The sequence below is a fragment of the Vanessa tameamea genome, chromosome 29 (assembly GCF_037043105.1).
Source record: "Vanessa tameamea isolate UH-Manoa-2023 chromosome 29, ilVanTame1 primary haplotype, whole genome shotgun sequence".
NCBI classification, from domain to species: domain Eukaryota; kingdom Metazoa; phylum Arthropoda; class Insecta; order Lepidoptera; family Nymphalidae; genus Vanessa; species Vanessa tameamea.
Genome location: NC_087337.1, coordinates 6,073,766 through 6,092,505, shown reverse-complemented (window position 1 = coordinate 6,092,505; position 18,740 = coordinate 6,073,766). Strand labels below are relative to the sequence as shown.

Sequence of the window (18,740 nt, the reverse complement as noted above, 5' to 3'; positions counted from 1 at the left end):
TGACAACGACTCAAAAGTGCTTTTATGAGTCTACTTGAATATCTTTTTTCATTCATATTCATATTTTGATAGATTGAATAAATTAACAAATATCTCCACAGACGCGTCGTGTGCGCATTTGTTGTATCTATTCTATCATTTTGAGTGACTGTATTCGTAATGCCTGTAGGATTTTATTCACAGGAACCATCACAGTTACTGATGACGAGGGCCACTTCGATTGAATTAAAAAAATAATCGGTTCTTGGCTGTTGGCTGTATTGTCTTATACAACTTTCTTTCCAATCACTAAGTTTTCTAGAACCTATGCCCAATTATTTTGAGAACAATCCTATGCAAAACCATTTTGAATACAAAACGGAATTTTAAAGTTTTCGTGTTCTTCTGGTTGAATCAAAATATACCAGAGTCATCCAAAAACCATGCTCTGTAAACTACGAAGCAGTTTCCATTGCGAGGCCGACTGCCTCCAGGTTTAATTCACCATCGATATGCATCGTAGCTACTATTCGTTGCTTATCTGCAGCTAAATCGGTCTTCCAATCAACTCGAACAAAAATATCTGGCATCCGATCAACAGATGAATTAAAATATTTGGCAAGTTTTTAAGAATTTCCAAAGCGGATTTTTCAAACATGCAATTTACAGACGACAGAAGTACGTTTTGTTTATAAAAAGCAAACATTGAAAAGCATTCATTTTCAAAGTTATTTCGTCTTTCATGAATAATTGGAATTATAAGAAAATATTGTAGTTTCTAATATATTTAAAGTACGCACTAATTATAATGTACTAGCTTAATGTTTCACATAATGGATCGGCTACACGCAACACGTTTGCCGTGTTTTATAAATTTTCGATTAGGATTCAAGAAGCGATCGTTACGGTGGCAAAGTTGTCTACGACGCGTTAGAAATTACGGTACAAACGCGGTTCGTTAAATAAGCATAGGAACCGGGTATTCGTCTTTAAGTCACGGCGAAAAATCTGAAAAACGAACGTCTGCGACATATACAAGCAATTATTGTCAGTAATACGTTTAGTTTAACAAAAGTCCATAAATAACTATCGAAGGCTAAACCTCAAAAGCAACTTTTACGTAACGTTTTTTAATTCTATGTAAGTTATTACTTGATCACTCGTGTTTTGAGAGATTATACTTACAAAAAATATATAAAAGTCAATCAAAAATAATACCCAAGCGGACCGGCATCAAATTAAATATATAATCAAAAATCTATTTCAACAAATTTGGTCTAGAAATTTAAATACGACAAAGAATATAGCAATCGCAGCTGACCTACTGACGAGATTTTGTTCGAAACGTGATCGTATCGGGGTTAGCAGCTGCGAAGGTATAAAACGAGCGGAGGTACACCGAGCGCCAGCAGGACCTTCTAGAGACAACTCGACAAGCGAATCCATTCAATCGTATGTCCTACGTTGAGCAACAATGGCGGCCATTGTTCGCTTCTGATGTGAAGAATGAGGAAATTATAATGACACACAATTAAGCCGCCGTGCCCTGACGAGCACTTACACGTTTATAGAGAAATCACACGTGGAACACTGACCCAGGGTTTTTAGGGACAATTAGACCATTTAAAAATAATGGAAATTTTGTAAACACACTGAGATGGATAAAAAATCTGCTGAGCTTCTTTGTTCGTTTTTGAGAATAGGTAACGCTTCTATTCTTAAAACAATTTTTTGATTCACGTTGGGAGTGGTAGCCTCCCGCAAAGTACACGCGGTGCCCTTGATACAATAAAGATTATTTGGGCACAATGGAACGATTAAGGTCGACACACAGAGTTATCAGAATCGGCACCGAGTTGCGCGTCACGATGAAGAAACGGCACGGTCAAGGGTGCACAAGTCGGTGAAGGTTGGTTTCACAATCGGCCTCTGCGCAACAATTATAGTTTTTGTTCGCGAAACGCTACCGAGGAACCTTTGAGTCGTTAGCATTGGCGCAGCAGGAAGCTCCGTCCACGTTACAAAAGTACTGACGTATTCGACTGCAGTACCAGATAGCCGTTTCCGTGCTTGAGAAATATTTGTTTTAATTATGTTCGAGGCAACAATAGCGTAGCTATATCGACGTGTAAACGGCGAATGCGACACATTCATTGTACGGAAACAAATCACGATTCTGCAATTCCAACGAAAATGACTAAGGTTTGCATCAAAATTAAAGTTATATAAGTTAACTGACGAACATTTACTGCAGCGACGACGATCATGACGGCCGCGACGTATTTCCTCATACGAGGTAGATTAAACAATTCATGTAATCGTTTGTAATAACTTCGTACTGTATTAGTATTGGTTTAGATCGGCGTTTGGGCGATGGTGGTCTGCGGTTAACCGTGTCGACGGGCGCAGGTAGTTGAAGCCGCAAGTGTTACAAGGCCGGCGCTTTGTCTGCAGAAGCGTGTCACCCACCAACACGCAATGTGTCATGGTGAATGTTCCAACGCATCTTACGGTTAAGAAGAATTGAAAACTTTACGAGTACTCACGAAATCACTCGAAAAACCCTTACTAAAGAATTATTCCCTTACCTTATATCTACCTACTCGGTACTCGGTCCACCACGCGTGCACTGAACGGGACATTGAACTCGGAGAGTTTTGGCTGCAGCCGAGGAATCCATTCATTAATCTCTCGGTATAGTTGATCCAGGATACACATCGACCCAGCCAAGTCTCATTTGAATAAATCAAGTTTGACGCATTCTCCGGTCACATATAGACAATGTTGCTGGCACTGATATTGATAACAAAATTATCATTGCAACTTCAATAATACACGTACGTAACGCTTCGTTACTAAGCAATATCATTTATTCTAATGCCTAGTTTCACATTTTGCAACAGAAATCACAACATACCTCTCTCCTCCAATATCGAATTCAAAATATCCTTTTTTATGTTTATTTATAGTCTTTTGAACCAACATTTATACTCTATGGTTGAATTTAACTCAATAGCTTACAGTTACTACTCTAATGATTATTTATATATCTGTTGAGTAAAATAATTCATCGGCTTAAAAGTGGATTTACTAACGAGGATAGAACACGTCGTCAAATATCCGCTGAACTTCGCCGATTCCTCTCGAGTCAATATTACATTCTGTTCTGGACCGGTGGTAGTTTTCCAATCAAACGATCACCAAGTACAACGCTACTACTTTATCAAATAAAGAAATTTAATTCAAACAATGATTGCTTTAATCTCGATAAGATAAAACGAATACATAAGAACTTAAAACGTAATTTAATTGTTTTATATTCGCGGAATTACATTTGCGGTCGCGGCATTGTCGCTTCCGCGTTATAATTACAAACTCGAAGATTAATCATCAAATTATACCGGCCGCGCTGATATGGGATTCAGAGTCACTATTTGATATTGTAAAAATCACACTATATGTAAGTTCTGGCGTCAGACGCCGGGTCAGACTCGGACCTATAAGTTCTTGGGTTTTTCATTTAATATATTGTCAGCAGCAGCGAGATGTTTGGAAATCGGCAGCGCTAAACAAACTCCTCTCTGCAAGAAAGTATTTAGCGCTTTGTCTCCTTGTTTAGAGTGTGTTTACTCACACACTTGAACACTTAACCTCGTACCTAGTTTTTCTAATCTCGTATAACGTCGATCGTTTTGTTTATTGAATCCACCGACTAACAGCGACGACCCTACTCCTGTGTTTCGGTATAAATAGTGAGTATTTACTGTAATTACCGGTCTGACATGAACGGCCGTTTAGTAGCCATGTTTGGCGACGCGATGGCAGTGTTAGTGGCCGTAATAGCTGAACTGACTTCTTAGCCATGGGATTGGGGAAGGAGTATATGCAACGTCTAGAAAAGGATCGTTTTAGTTGTATATAAATACATACGAACAAATAAACTTATGTATAAATAAAAGCGTTGGCAGAATTAAACTATTTAAATGCCGCAATTATTTATTTTAAAAAAATGTTATTTATAAGTAGACCGGCTAGTGGCCCAAGACGAATCAAAGACAAGACGCGTTGTACCAATGCGCCACCAACCTTGGGAGCTAAGATGTTATGACCCTTGTGACGCTGGCTGACTCGACCTTCAAACAGGAAAACAATATTAAGTATTCTTGTTTGGCGGTAGTATATATGACGATCGGTTGGTCCGTACCGAGACGTGGCCGCACAAAGCCCTAGTACCAAGTTAAAATGAATCGCTAATCACAAGATTTACCGATGGGATTTGAAAGACATGATATTGTTCGTTGGATTTATTGGCTTAATGCCTGTGAAAGCACGGTGAGCAACTCCAATTACAAATAACTTTGAAATTGTAAATTTAAATGATAAAGCATTGAAATTTGAATTTTAAAATTGAGATCGTTTTTCTAATCCAATCATTTTAGTATATTTATTTGAAACGTGAATGACTTAAACGTATTTCCTTAGACATATATATCAGCGCCAGCCGTACCGGTGTTGGCTCACCGTCGCACCCATGGCGACGTCGCGTTTTGATACTTTCACTATAGGTCGTAACTTTCAAATTTGCGGCTCTCTTGAAATCTTTTGAAAGGGGAAAGGTTGTTTCAGTCGATACAAAAAATGAGAACGCGTGACGTGTACGAATAACGGCGGATAGGAAAAAACGCAGCTCATTGTTCTATAAGCACATTATTTGATATCTCAATAAGGAGCTGATATTGATATAATTATTAATACGTTTACTTGGTCGGGCTTTGTCTGGGTACGTCCCAACCACTCGTCATAAATTCTACGGCTAAATAACAGTACTTAGTATTATTTTGTTCCGGTTGCGGTTGAACAACTGAGTGAGGCAGTGTAACTACAGGCACAAGGGACATAACGTCTTAGTTCCCAGGGTTGGTGGCGCATTGGCGCTGTAAGGAATGGTAAACCTTACACACGGCACCAATATGTATGAGCAGTGGTGACCACTTAAAAACCAATAACTAACACGATAGACAATCATCGAATTCGGCAATTACAAACATTTTAAAATTTTTATTTTTAATATCACTACATAGTATAAAACAAAGTCGCTTCTCGCCGTCTGTCTTTTCCTGAGTATGCTCATATCTTTAAAATTACACCACGGATTCTAATGCGTTTTTTTTTTAATGAAAACAAGACGAAGGTTTATATGTATAATACATAGATAATACAGTAGAGAAACACTGATAATTTTAGAGGTTTCTAATGTGATGTCGTAAATAAACACGTTATTTTGGGCTCACATTGCAAACGCTGGCTGAAACCTACGAGATAGATCAAAATAATGTACTACAGTATTGTACGACTTAAACAGGTCTACAAAACAGTCCGCGATGGTATATGTCTATCTCTTAGGGATAACCCACAAACCATTTTTTATCGTTTACTTTTTACGAGAAATAATATATTTTTACGAAGCTATTTTAAGCAACACAGCTTTAACGTTGTATCTAAAGACATTCTGTAGTATATTTAGTAGCAGCATTGCATCCGCGCGAAGCCGGGGCGGGTCGCTAGTTTAATGTATATCTTTCTTAAACTCCTACCGATAGGGAATGTGAATTTTGTTGACAAGAAACAACGAGCAGCTCAGTGGCTCCTATAGACTCGGGCCAGTAATAAAATGTGCGGTAAAGAGCCGATCGCGAGGTAACCGAGGAACAATAAACAATACGAGTTTTTATCTGTATCTGGAGTTTCACGCACAACAACACACGTGCCCGCTGTTTCACATAAAAATTCTCAAACGATCATTATTGTGTAATTAAGAAAATAAACGACAAATTAAAAATAATGTTACGACGGACCCGTTTGACGAAATACGAAAACATTTCACAATCAAGATATTTGTATTCAAGTGGACTTTAAAAGTACTTTTGTATCGTCAAACGTTACGACAATATTTTGTTTACAATACCTACTTATCCGAATGTAGATTAAGACGAACTCCAGGTCAGCAATAGGAGCCAGGAGTTAAGAAGTTGACAGTAACACAGTCTCGATTAACAAGAAGCACGGAAAGTTCTGCTTCTGACTATTTTTCCGTTCGTACGGTATTGCTGATACATCATCCATTGGCATTAAGAGTGTGAGGAAATAAAGTGCCAACATCAGACACACGTCTGCGCTAATCGAACAATAGCTTACTTCCAATATTAGTTTAACCCATTAAATCTTTGTTCAACCGCTCAATTAGACGTCGCAGTATATAAGGTAAAGATTTACATGCACATGGCGAAATATTCGTGCGAGTCCGTTTTGTTTTAACGATGTCGACAAACGTTTATCGGATTCTTTGCGACGGTTATAATATTACATTTGGAGCGAACTTTTTCGGGACGGCGAACGGAGCCAGTTTCGAAAAACCAGTACGAAGCGCTGAGTGAGTTAATGCACTTCTCAGAATTTCGGACGCAGGTAACGGTCAGCCGTCGTAGCGAGTTCTTCGTTCCTTTAAATCCAACCCCAAATATTTAACGTAAAATTTGACTTTGAAATGATAATTTCGTTGACGCACAATGATGAAATTTTATAAAAAAGCCGGTTTTCAAACATCGCGTGGCATTATAAGTATAATTGACTGAGATATGTTAACCACTCTTAAAGCCCTCAGTATGACAGGCATGGGAAAGTACGTTGTTTTGTCATTTTCAGTGATTATCACTATAAAGAACTTGATCACTTGACCTTCACCAATAACACAATTTCAATCTGATGAATCGGATACTTCCCCGATGATATTTAATCTTAAAAGTAACCTGCATGTCCTTCTGTACAAAGCCCCAGCTATTTCCACCACGTTGCTCGAATGCGAGTTAGCGTGGCACAATTTCATCAGATTCCCCGCGATTCTTTCCTCCACCACGGAGATAACTTGTGAACACATATTTATTACATATAAACCCAGAAGTACTTGAGAGGTTTGAACCAAGTATCATCTGTTAAGAAAAATCGTGTTAAATATTCTGATGAATTCAATATGACACAAGTATCAAAACCTTACACAACGTTATTTTAAATTTAAATTTGTACAAGAATAAAATAGTGTTACTAAAAGCGATTTGTAGATCTGTTAACTGGTTTTTTTTTTAAATTTATTAACTAAATGAAATGTAAAGCAGATTGTAAATTAGCATTTTATAGAGATTAAATATTTTATGGCGACGTATATTGATTTCATTTCTTCGTATAGGTCTTATCTCAAACAAGTCCGAAATGAAATCTCGCCGATCCGAGTTCTAAATGGCAAACTTGGCCCCGAAGTGTGGATTCTGTCTCGAGCACAACAATCACAGCCCACTCCACGTCGGGACGTGTGAAGCTTGCGTTACCTGCTGTGCGAGCGAGATGCAGCTACAGACGCTTCACAAATACAACTACTTCAAAGAAAAAACAACTCTATTCCAACGTGTTCGAGTTTAAAATGATACGAGGTTAGGTTAGACGGTGAAGGTAGCACGGTCCACAGCATGAGATCGGGTTTTTGCACCGTTTCTTTAAGTTTTTGTCGTATTGCGGCGTTAATGTGTTTTTATGATAATATCGCCCCTATGGCTCGTCACATAAGGATTAAAATTACTTGTATATTTTGAAAATATTTCAGTATTTCCGTGGGAGTCACGAATAATTCAAATAGGGTGTCAAGAATCAAGACGACACAGATGCAGGGGGTCTAAAAAATCCCTTGCCTCTATAAATACCACTGAACTGTTCGACGCATCTGAGACGAATATTACTTTGACGTAGCTCGCCTAACGACAATATTAGTTGCGTCCGCGTTATTTTATGAGGTAATGCACGGAACACTATGTTAAGTAAACTCAGTACTAATTATGGGGTAAAGACAAAAATAATAGCTCTATCATGCAGTAGTTGATACTTATTTAATTTGAGAACGTCTATAGACGGTTCTTCTAATAATTCAGTAGTAAGTAGATTTATTAATAACGAAACGAAACCGTAGTAGTTTAACATTCAATTTAATCCTACCTGAATAATGAATATTTTACGTTGACACTGCTGGACAAAGCCGTCAGAGGTTAGGAAATTGTTTTTGTGAAGGTGTTTTCCTTTAACACAGAGAACTGGATGAATAAACACACAATTAAGCACTTAGAGCTCAGCGGTGCTCACCGGGCCGCCTTGGTTCTATTTCTTGCATTGCAACTATGGCACGCTAAACAATACATTGTAAACAAAGTATTCATTGAAGTAATCGTGCTGTTTTTTAATCTTTACGTTGGTATCATGAATATACTTCATCCAATTTGAAATGGGTGAAAATACTGGATCAATTTTGCACAGATATTCCTTGTGCAGCGTAGATGAGCACTAAGGAAGGCTTTCTTAAAGGGTTTAGCAGAAGATGGAAGTTTTGCATAGAAATTTCGTCACGTCTGATGTGAAATATATGAATATTTAGACTTCTGTTTGAGAGTAAAAGTTAGTTACCGTTTTTGAAAAATCATTACCTATGTGGGTAAAATTCAGGATGTCATTTTCATAGTAATTTTGTATTTTAATATAATAGCATTCTTGAAAGTTACAAATTTGGAATTCTGTTTGTAGCCTTTTGCTTATTATGCTTATGAAAATACATTAATCGTTTATGAAAATACATCCCACACGCGGCTAAATAGGGGCAGAAACTTTGTAAGAATGTTGGTAATATTTGAAATTCCAAATATGGAAATTGATCTATATGCAACAAAGGCTACTAAAAGTCTCTAAAACCGAAAAAACTCGGTGGGATTATACATAGTTTTTCCTATAGGGTATCTCATCGGCTACACGATGTATTATTAATAATAGCGTTTAATTATATTGTCGTTGAGTCACTTATCGCCGCTTTAGTAGAACTTTGCTATAAGAACAGAACTCGAAGCACAACACGATCGTGAAATGTCAAGAATTGTATACGACATGGACTGTAATAAAATCATGCTATGATTAGAGGATACTCGCACGAAAAGAGCGAATAACGTCAATTTTTAAAACTTTACCTGTGAGATAGTATAAGGAGAGGGGCCCTGCTTATCAAATTTCGACCTAACCTAACCTCACCTTAAGGACCAATTAATTGCGCAAGGGACTTTATAGCGGAAACACATCTGTCTCACAAAAAATGTCTGAATGGTGTAAATTCAAAATGCGACTGAATCCGTCCAAGTTTTCACAATTCCGACCCTTTTATTAACACGAATCGGATAATAGATTTTGCCGCGTTGCCACTTACTTCGAGCAGACGTGACAACCGACTATTAGGCGGCCATTTGCTCGTGTCTGTCTAACATATATGTATACAAAAATGAAGGTATGTTCGTATGCGATTAATAGACTTCGACATCGTTTGACCAACCAAGATCAATGTTGAAAAACATATATATTGTTTGTGCCTCGTTGGTCTAGTAGACCTAGATCGCAGATTTAAAAGTCCTGAGTTCGGACTTCAAGTCGGGCCGATAAAAAGTTATTGGGGTTTTTCAAAATAATTTCTCAGTAAAAACCGTTTCCCCGGTAAATACGTAAAACCGTTGATCCTGCATCTGAACTCTTTCTGGTTGTGTTGGTTTGGTCGTCCCATCAGATTATAGAAAATAGAGTGCATCTACATATGTTTCCGCACACATTAGTGCACTATCATGTCCTGCTTAGTTGGCTGGTCTCCCTTGAGATTAGACGCCGTGAACGAAATCGATCAGGACGACTTCATTTGTGTCATGAAAATTTTAATTCCCATCTACTTTATTGTATATCGGAGTTAGATCATGCACCACATCAACTAAATACTGTCCAAACTATCTTACAAAGCTGTCCAAACTAGTTTACAAACAGACTTACAACGCAACGCAAGTCGAGCAATTGATAGTTGTTATATAAAAGGCAATATCCTGAGTCTCGAGTAGTTATAGAGTAATCTACGCATACGAGCTTAGAATTCGGATGAGACCCTCGTAACGTAGAGGCACAATCGGAAAGGATTTTTGGAAATTTACATCTAAACGAGAGGGAGCAACCCTAACCCACCTCGAACTTCAGCTCCAATGGAGGAGAAAGAACACCCTGAGATTCAAGTTTCATTAAAACTTAACGAAAACGAAACGACGGACATTACCGTAGGAAACCGCTCATGGTATCGTATTAATATAAGGATAGGATACCTTCCAAGTCGACGAGTTGTGTCAACGAATCGTCGGCCTAGCGCACCAGCTGGCCGACACAGGTGGTCAGCTATTGCCACCGCTGTGTGCTATTCATTTATTAGCTTTCGCCCGATATTACCTTCACTATAATTATGAAGCGACATTCTCCGTCCAGTCATACAATTCAATAGATTAACGTACGGATAAAGGGTGAGCGAAGAGACACTGAAACACCGAGCTAAACGTGAGTAATTGTGAAGCTATCTTATTTTAATGTACATATTTTATGGTTGTTAAATACGTCATAAATATAAATATGTCGACTGCGACCACGACGACCATTTTCTAGACAGACTGCACGGGACGTATGTAGGTAGATATTGTTGTGCTCCAGTTTGAAAGGAAGTGAGCCAGTGTAACTACAGGCACAAGAGTCATAACATCTTAGTTGCCAAGGTGACGCATTGGTAACATGACAATGTATTAAAATATCTAACAATACTAATGTTTGTGGACAGTGCCGACCACCTACTATCAGGTAGCCTATTTGCCAGTCCGCCTTCCTATATGACATAAAAGAGCCAGCAAATCCAACACAACCGGAAGGCGTTCAGGCGCAGGACCAACGGCTTTACGTATTTTCCGAGGCACGGAGCTACAGAGAATTTAACGAGAGAAAACCCCAACTGAACGAGCCTCCGCATAAATATCTAAATTTAGTGAAGTCGTGATTGTTTCAGGCGCGTTAGTCTATAGGATACATGTCGATAATGTATGAATCTTTGTTCCGAAATAAATAAAAACACATAACAATATTATTGCGATCGCGAACACACCCGGAAGGGGCACGTAGCCGGGGCATGCGCACCGCTACCGCTACCGCTAGACCGGTCACTAGTTGTCATTTGTCAAACCCCTATGTATTACAAATTAACCTCCGGCGGAGAGGTCGCCTGCCTGTTAATAAAACTAGTCCTTAAACGCATGAATTTACACAAAAGGTTGCGATATCGAACCCGGATAGCAACACATTCATCTCGTGTTCGGTGGTGAAAGACAAAAGGCATCGTAAGATAGCCCTCTGTTGATGGCTGAAAATCCGTCACAAGTGCCCACCGACCCGCAATAGAGACGCGTGGTGTGATTACCATCACACCTTCCCAACAGGGAAGAGTCGCCCGACCAGTGGTATATTTACAGGAATATACCCAAATCTTAATTACTAATTTGCGTCTCAATCGACCCGGTGATCAATTGTGGGAAATAACGAAAAATGTCTATTGTAATAAAGATTATTTTCGTATTGATTTATATTTTTAATTACTTTCTACTGAAAAAACGAGTAATGAGATTATCAGGAATTGACAAAAGACTTTGTTTATATTCTTTATTACAAGATTGAGAGATAAACAAAAAAGTTGCTTTAAAAGTGTACAGCTTTATAAGCTGCGACCACGGCTCCAGGGATGACATCACATCACTCGGCAGCCCGTGTATCGTCGAGCTATTAACGCTCGCATAGAAACATAAAACAAACACAAAAACAAGTTTACAAACAAAACGCGAAACTTATGAATCATAGTAAACACGATGCTGCAGAAATAACCTGAGCCGACTCGTCGTATGAGTACATCTGGTCAATTATAAAAAACTTAGAGCTGGTCGATGAACCAGGGCTGCGAGTCTTCACCCCGGACGGCGGGCGAGGCGACGCACCTGGCAGATTGAGCGTCGTCGTTATACCTCGACATTATAAACGCATTACCATACCGGGTATATTGTTCAACGGTTCCCACATCACATGAATATGGATTACTTTTTTTGACTAAAATCAAAGTTATATTCGAGTTGACTCAACTAAGCAACAATTATCTTCAAGTGTACTCGTAAGTCTAGTTCAATTACTTATACTTAGATAACTCTTCATGTTCTAAATAGACGTATTGCTCAGTCCAAGATTATATTGAAGATAAAAAAGTACGACGTCTTTGTATTTATCGATTTCTAGGCAGGATATATTAAAATTTAATTGTACTCTACTAATATACTCTGGAATTTAAGTGGTGGAAAAGTGTAACTGAGTTTCTTGCCGGTTCTTCTCGGTAGAATCTTCTTTCCGAGCCGGTGGTAACTTTACATTTAAATCAACACAGTGACAGACATAATATTTAGAAATATACTAGCTACCCGTCCTTGCTTTGCACCCACAGACCGGTCTACATAAAACCTTTATACGTGACAAACATACAGAGAATATTTCTTGTTCATTAGGACCAGGTACCTTCTTGACAGTGTACAAAAACCTATAAATTTTTCTTCGCAATCGGATTAATGTTCAAGGAACGCCAAGAGGTCAAACAAATAAACATCCCTTTTTAATTATTCAGATAGAAGACCCGCTTTTGCGGTATACATGCAGTAATTTACTTTCCGTGCCCGAAACGCGTGTCAAAGTCAAGTAAAGTATTTAGTTTTCATCTGAAGAGCCATAGGTCGGTGGCAGCTGATGACGTCATAGGCGACATACGAGCGTTAGAGCGTCAGATCGAATTCAAATTACTTAATCTGACTTTGATCATCGTTTCTAAAAAAGGCAGTTAAACTACAGACGGTTTCGCAAGACGCGATTACACATACGAGTAAATAGTAGATTGTCGTTAATTTTCTCGCTTCACATGAGTGAACGCCAAACTCACCTTAGGATCATTTAAATCGTCATTGGTACTGATAATCTAGACTAAACTAAGTGCTTAAGAAAAGGCTAAAGGATGTGCCATCTCTTTCTGACAAATGGTTTCAACGAAAAGAAATGATTTTACCGCTTTTCTATTGTTCCGCAGATTGGATTTCGTGGACGATACTTATCAGTTGTTCTAAATTGAATACCTAACAATAAAATACTGCAGACGAAGCTGATACTTTCATATATACACACAGACAAAAGGGACGTCTTGCCTGTACCTGTTTGTGATTCAGACCCGCACACACCAAGGGTACAGCACTTACAGCATGCACGTGTGCTTTATTGTTAATATTATTTCAATCATTTGTTCAGCTTGTAGCTTGTAGCTGTGCCAACTGAGCAGAGACTATTTCGTTAATATTATTCGTACCATAGAACGAATCTATCACACAGTCTTGCCAAAATAAAAAAAATAGTTTTATTAAAATAAATTTACATAGTATAAAATATATATATAGATGTCACAAAATATTCCTTATTTTTGAATCGATAGATAAGTCGTATTGTACTGTAATGTATACAAATTCAGCACCGACTGCATACCTACGTTCCGGGCGCAAAACCACCTCGTCATTTCTTATCGTACTCCGAGAGAGCGTTGAGTTACATTTGTAAAAATAAAAAAAATACCCCTTATAACCGTGTACAGTACAAAAGTGTATTGGACGCGATGACTCAGGTATACATTTTTTCCAAGTCGAGTAACGTTCTTGTCTGCGCGGGCGCAGGTAACGCCGACCTTTGGGTTCAACGGCCCGTCCTAAATATAGTGGCACGCGGATGTGTGGACGACGGAGCGACCGCCGACGGCCCTAGCGTCATGATATGCCTGATGGAATTAGCTGCTTGATATTCGCTCATTATGCATTTTAGTGCATATATCAACAACACAATAGACATACATAGAATTAAACTAAAGCCGGGAAAACGCGACACATTAACTTTACGAATTCTCGAATCATTTTTATATACAAATGATACTCAAACGGACAGTTTAACGTATCGCATGTGGTATCCGCCATGTTGGATTTCATATGACGTCACATAGACTGTTACAGGCGAAACGTGCACTTCATTGCTAAAGTATGAGTAATCAGGAGTTACACGGGAACAAATGAACATAGAAACAAATACATAACTCATTGCAGTGATCATTGTTTGTCAATTCTATGGAAATTATTAAAAACCCGTCCAGTATATGATTGAGTTACATTGTAAATCCTAAATAACACAATTAGTGCATATTTAGTCACTGAATTATTTTTCCTGTAACACACACAACTAATGACTTTTTGTGTACAACAAAGAATACATACATAACCACAATATGGATTAAAACATTATTATTAAATCTGTTATTTGTTCTGTTATACAGAATTGCCACTATTGTATACTTTTATATAAATAACAATTTAGTGGGTAGTTGTAAATAATCATCCAACATAAATGCATTTGCTACCTCACACAATAGACATAACTCTGTAATATATGTTTTACTAGGAATACCAGACAGATATTGTTCTGCTTTTAAATATACCGATATTGATGTTTGGTGTAACAGGTTAGAAGTCATGTCCTGCTTGTTGTGGTTTACAATGCAGGTTGATATGCCTTAACGAAACATTGGCTTCGACTATTGAGGCCAATCAGCTAGGTTGAGAAGCACCTTTAGGCTTCTTTGGCTATGGGTCATGTTACAAAGTGTCACTCAAACAAAACTCTGCTGTTATACCTCTCTTTGAATAAGCAATGTAATGTATGTATATATGTGTAATGTTTAACAATGAAACAAGCCCCTTCGGACTAAATGCCTAGTCAATATTTATAAGTATCCATTGTTGAACAACAATAATAAATACAAATATTCCGTAACTATAATTTTGGACATTCATTAAATTGCTAAAATGTGTAAGAAATTATATTACATAATACTTATATCAACTGTATAAACATTTGTTAATATTTTGTAACATGAACACATTCATTATTACTTTTAAAAAGACAACATACCATAGATATTTAAATTTTTTATCTACAAATAAATCAAAAGAAAAAAACTTCCACCAGCAGTTCTGACCATTAAAAGACATACTTTCATATTTGCTATGTAATGAATACTTTTGTTTTTCTCGTGCATGACATCTGCACATTGTTTTTTATGGTCGGCACCTATAAGCAGAATTTAATTACCTCATCAATATTATGTTTATGAGAAATGTCGAAGGAATCAGGTCTTGTTTACTTCAAAGAGCTGTATTTTCTTTATGATATGTTTTATTTCTCCAATAAATACAATATCATGTTTTTTTACAAAATTGTGTTACACACAAGATATCTCCTCCAGCCGCCGTCGAGTGTGAGTAAAATATGGATATAAGAAACTACAACATGAAAATGATTACATGCATTACTCATAGGAATTTTAAGCATAGAATAGATAGTTACATATATACTGGTACTAATTCAGTGACTGGTGTTTCTACACAACTGTTGCTTTACTAAAACTAATTTAATAGTTACAGAAACATTTATGATTGAGCTACGTGCTAACACAGTTACGGGACTAGTTGATGTACGGTAATGAGTATTTAACGGGTGTTACGAGATGTTTCTCATGAATAATTAATTATACACAAACTACTTTACTAAGTTAATCAAAATCAACTTAATTCGAATAGGCACAAACAAGTACTTTTGAAAATAAAATAACTTTTTATTTTGGTTTAAACATATCACTAAAATTTACTAACTGTGAAACTACCTGCGGTTCCTAGGCCGACAAAAAACTCAGTAAGTGCTCTTCTTCACCAAGTAAGTTACTCAGGCAGGATTAATAATTGAAATAACTAATTCGATGTCAAGACGACAAGTAACTCAAAGACATATAATGTCGTGTAATTTATTATCATAATTAATAGCACATTATGTGAAAATGCTAAATGACTGCTATAATAACGATACGTATGACACACGGCATGTAAACATTTCTACACATCTATTGTGTTATTCGCTGGCTCTCGAGATAGTGTCGGTAGGCGTGAAAAGATAGATAAAACACGTCGACCATCCGACGGGCGGAAATTACTTGACTATAGAGGTAGAATACATATGGGCGACTTTGACGATGATATGTACGATCACGTATGCGCGATGGACAGTTTTCTATACGCGATGGAACGGATTAACGATGCTGCAGGCGACGCAGTCGGAAAATAACTTGTATAATGATGACTGACTTCAAAAGCCAGTAAGTCACGTTTATGCACGTCATCTGGAAAATATTTAAAAATCTGACTGACGCACGAACCTGTAGTTTTGTTCGTAATCCCAGTAGTCCTTGTAACGCGGGTGCCAGCGCGGGCCCCCGCGCGAATAGGGCCGTCTCGAGCCCCCTTGGCTCATACCTGCTGCGCCATACCACACCGTATCGATCCGCGCCGCCGCTGCGGGCTGTATCGCCCGCTTCTTTACACCTTTACTGCACCACAAAACCACAAACACACTGCACTGCGTCACTGTCACTTCGCGATAAATACTCAAAAAAATATTTAAGGACTCCTACGGAGCCCCTACGTTATTGTTTTGGAGACGACTGCAACAGCGCGAAGCTCGCGCAGACTGAGCGAGCACACGCAAGCGCGCCAACGTCACGGATAGAGGAAGCGCGCCCTAGCGGAATCTTCAAGAGTCGATTTCAAAAACGACCGCCAAACTTAGATAAATTACTAATGAAAATCATTTTACGATTACCTCACAGCTATTTAAAGTAATGGGCTTCTGGCGATAAAATAATGTTCGAAAAATCAGGAGAGCGACAACCAACACAAAATAATCCGTTTTAGGCTTCGGTCGCTCCGAGTATTGATTTTATATTAGACACAAGTACATTCTCATTTATATTTCACAGCTCGACACGAATTAGCCAAAGGTTATACGGTACAAAGGCTGGGCGTGTTATCGCGCACTTCAAATGTTCACATAATTAATGTGAATCAGCGATTATCATGCTGCGACTGTTACGCACTACCGAGCATTTTAACTTTTCTTTAATTTCACTTGATCTATTTATCTGAACTTTTAAAACATCACCAGGTTTATTCTTGCAGTACCGAAAACGTAGGAAATACTTCAATTTTATATAATAAAAAGAAACGCTGTGCCTCATTTGGACTACACAATACGTAAGCTTTATAAAAAACTTTACACAACTCGTCTTCCTTTACTCTTCTAGCTCTGTCAGCGCTTAAATTATTTGATAAAATTGTAATAATCGTAGACCTATTTTATACTGTAGCGCTAAAGCGCTTTATATGTCCAATGCCCCACCCATTGTTATTATAATGCAGCCAACATGACGCACAAAGTTTAGTGTGAAGATAGGTATACTACAAATGTCATATTGTTGTTCTCTGCCTAAAGCATTATAGTTGCAGGCAGTTCATTAAAAAACGTGATTATAATAATATAGCTAGAAAAACACGTTTTTTAGCAAATATTATGAAATTTATTTTGAATTATCTTTGTAGGGTTCATTTTGATTACAATATTTATCGTAAATAACATGTCAAACAAGTACCAGGTTCAATAAGTCTAATTGTGTCATCAATTTACACAAATAAAATGTATTTATACTATTATGCAAGTCATATATAATATGACGTCAAACGTTCAACACTTCTACCCCTATAATTTCTTATATTAAAAAAAATATATTTTCTCATATTAAAAATAAAAAACATTAAAAACTATTAAAACATTAATAATCCGTACAAATACAGAATATTAAATTAAAGAGGTTCAAATTTTTAGATTGAGTATGACGTCATTTAAATATCAGGCATTATTGATCAGTACTAGTTATATGCATTGGCTGCAGCATCAATATTTTGAGTAAAATGGGCGTTCAAGTGTGAGAACGCTGTCTAATCCCTTTTATTTATAAAATAAGAACTATCATTGATCGACAATATAATTAAACTCATTAGTGTATTATTTTTACTTCACCAAATATTGTATGTGTTTTTTTATACTCGCTTAGGGTTGCCAGTAGTCCTGATTTTAAGAAACTTTCTTAGTTCAAAGTTAATTCTAGTATAAAAATAATATGCTCGTTACAGTTTACTTATTCGACTAATATTTTAACCGATTCTAATTTCTATAATAACATATTTATTATCAAGTTGGTCGAATCAGTTGATATGATATTAAAACAAAATTACCACACTAAACAAGCCTTATGTCCTAATCTAAATTTATTGATATTACCTCGAAATACCAAACTAATGGTATACGTTTTTGTGTCGCAACTGGTGTTTGGCGTATAATATAACAAGAAATTATCTTAAAATTTAGGGACAATGTTTAAAATAAAATAGGACTTGATTTTATTTCAAAAAATTCAAATATATACTTAGAAAAATTATTTATTTTATTAAGTACCCATGTGATATATTCTTCATTTATTATTGTTAAAATATGATCTTTTCTAAATTTATCTCATAAGTTTACTCTAGGTAAAACAGAAAAATTCTGGTAAAAGATAGAATTAAGAAAATGTTGTGCTCGATTTTAAAATATTAATTTTTTTCGTTATGGTGTTTTTGCTTTCGTTAGTCTAAAATTGCCAGTGACAATGTGACGTAAATAGTGAAAACTTTTACATGTAGAAGATGATTTAGTTCTGAATTTAGAAGTTGAATTCATAATATGACTTGAATTATTGCAACTTAAGTCTCGCAAACTTAACTATTAACTAGAAATAGAGAAACGTACTGCGAATTGCGATCATAAACATTTCACCGACGCCGGTTGTACGTATGGCGACGACT

General features: G+C 37.1%; 1 protein-coding gene across 1 annotated transcript in view; it reads right to left on the bottom strand.

Moving 5' to 3' along the window:
- Positions 1 to 18,740, bottom strand: part of LOC113393738 (uncharacterized) — a 67,311-nt gene that overhangs the window by 37,997 nt on the left and 10,574 nt on the right. The window contains exon 11 of the mRNA XM_064219892.1: positions 16,220 to 16,390. Coding sequence (XP_064075962.1) covers positions 16,220 to 16,390 — 171 coding nt within the window. The remainder of the gene's footprint in view (positions 1 to 16,219; positions 16,391 to 18,740) is intronic.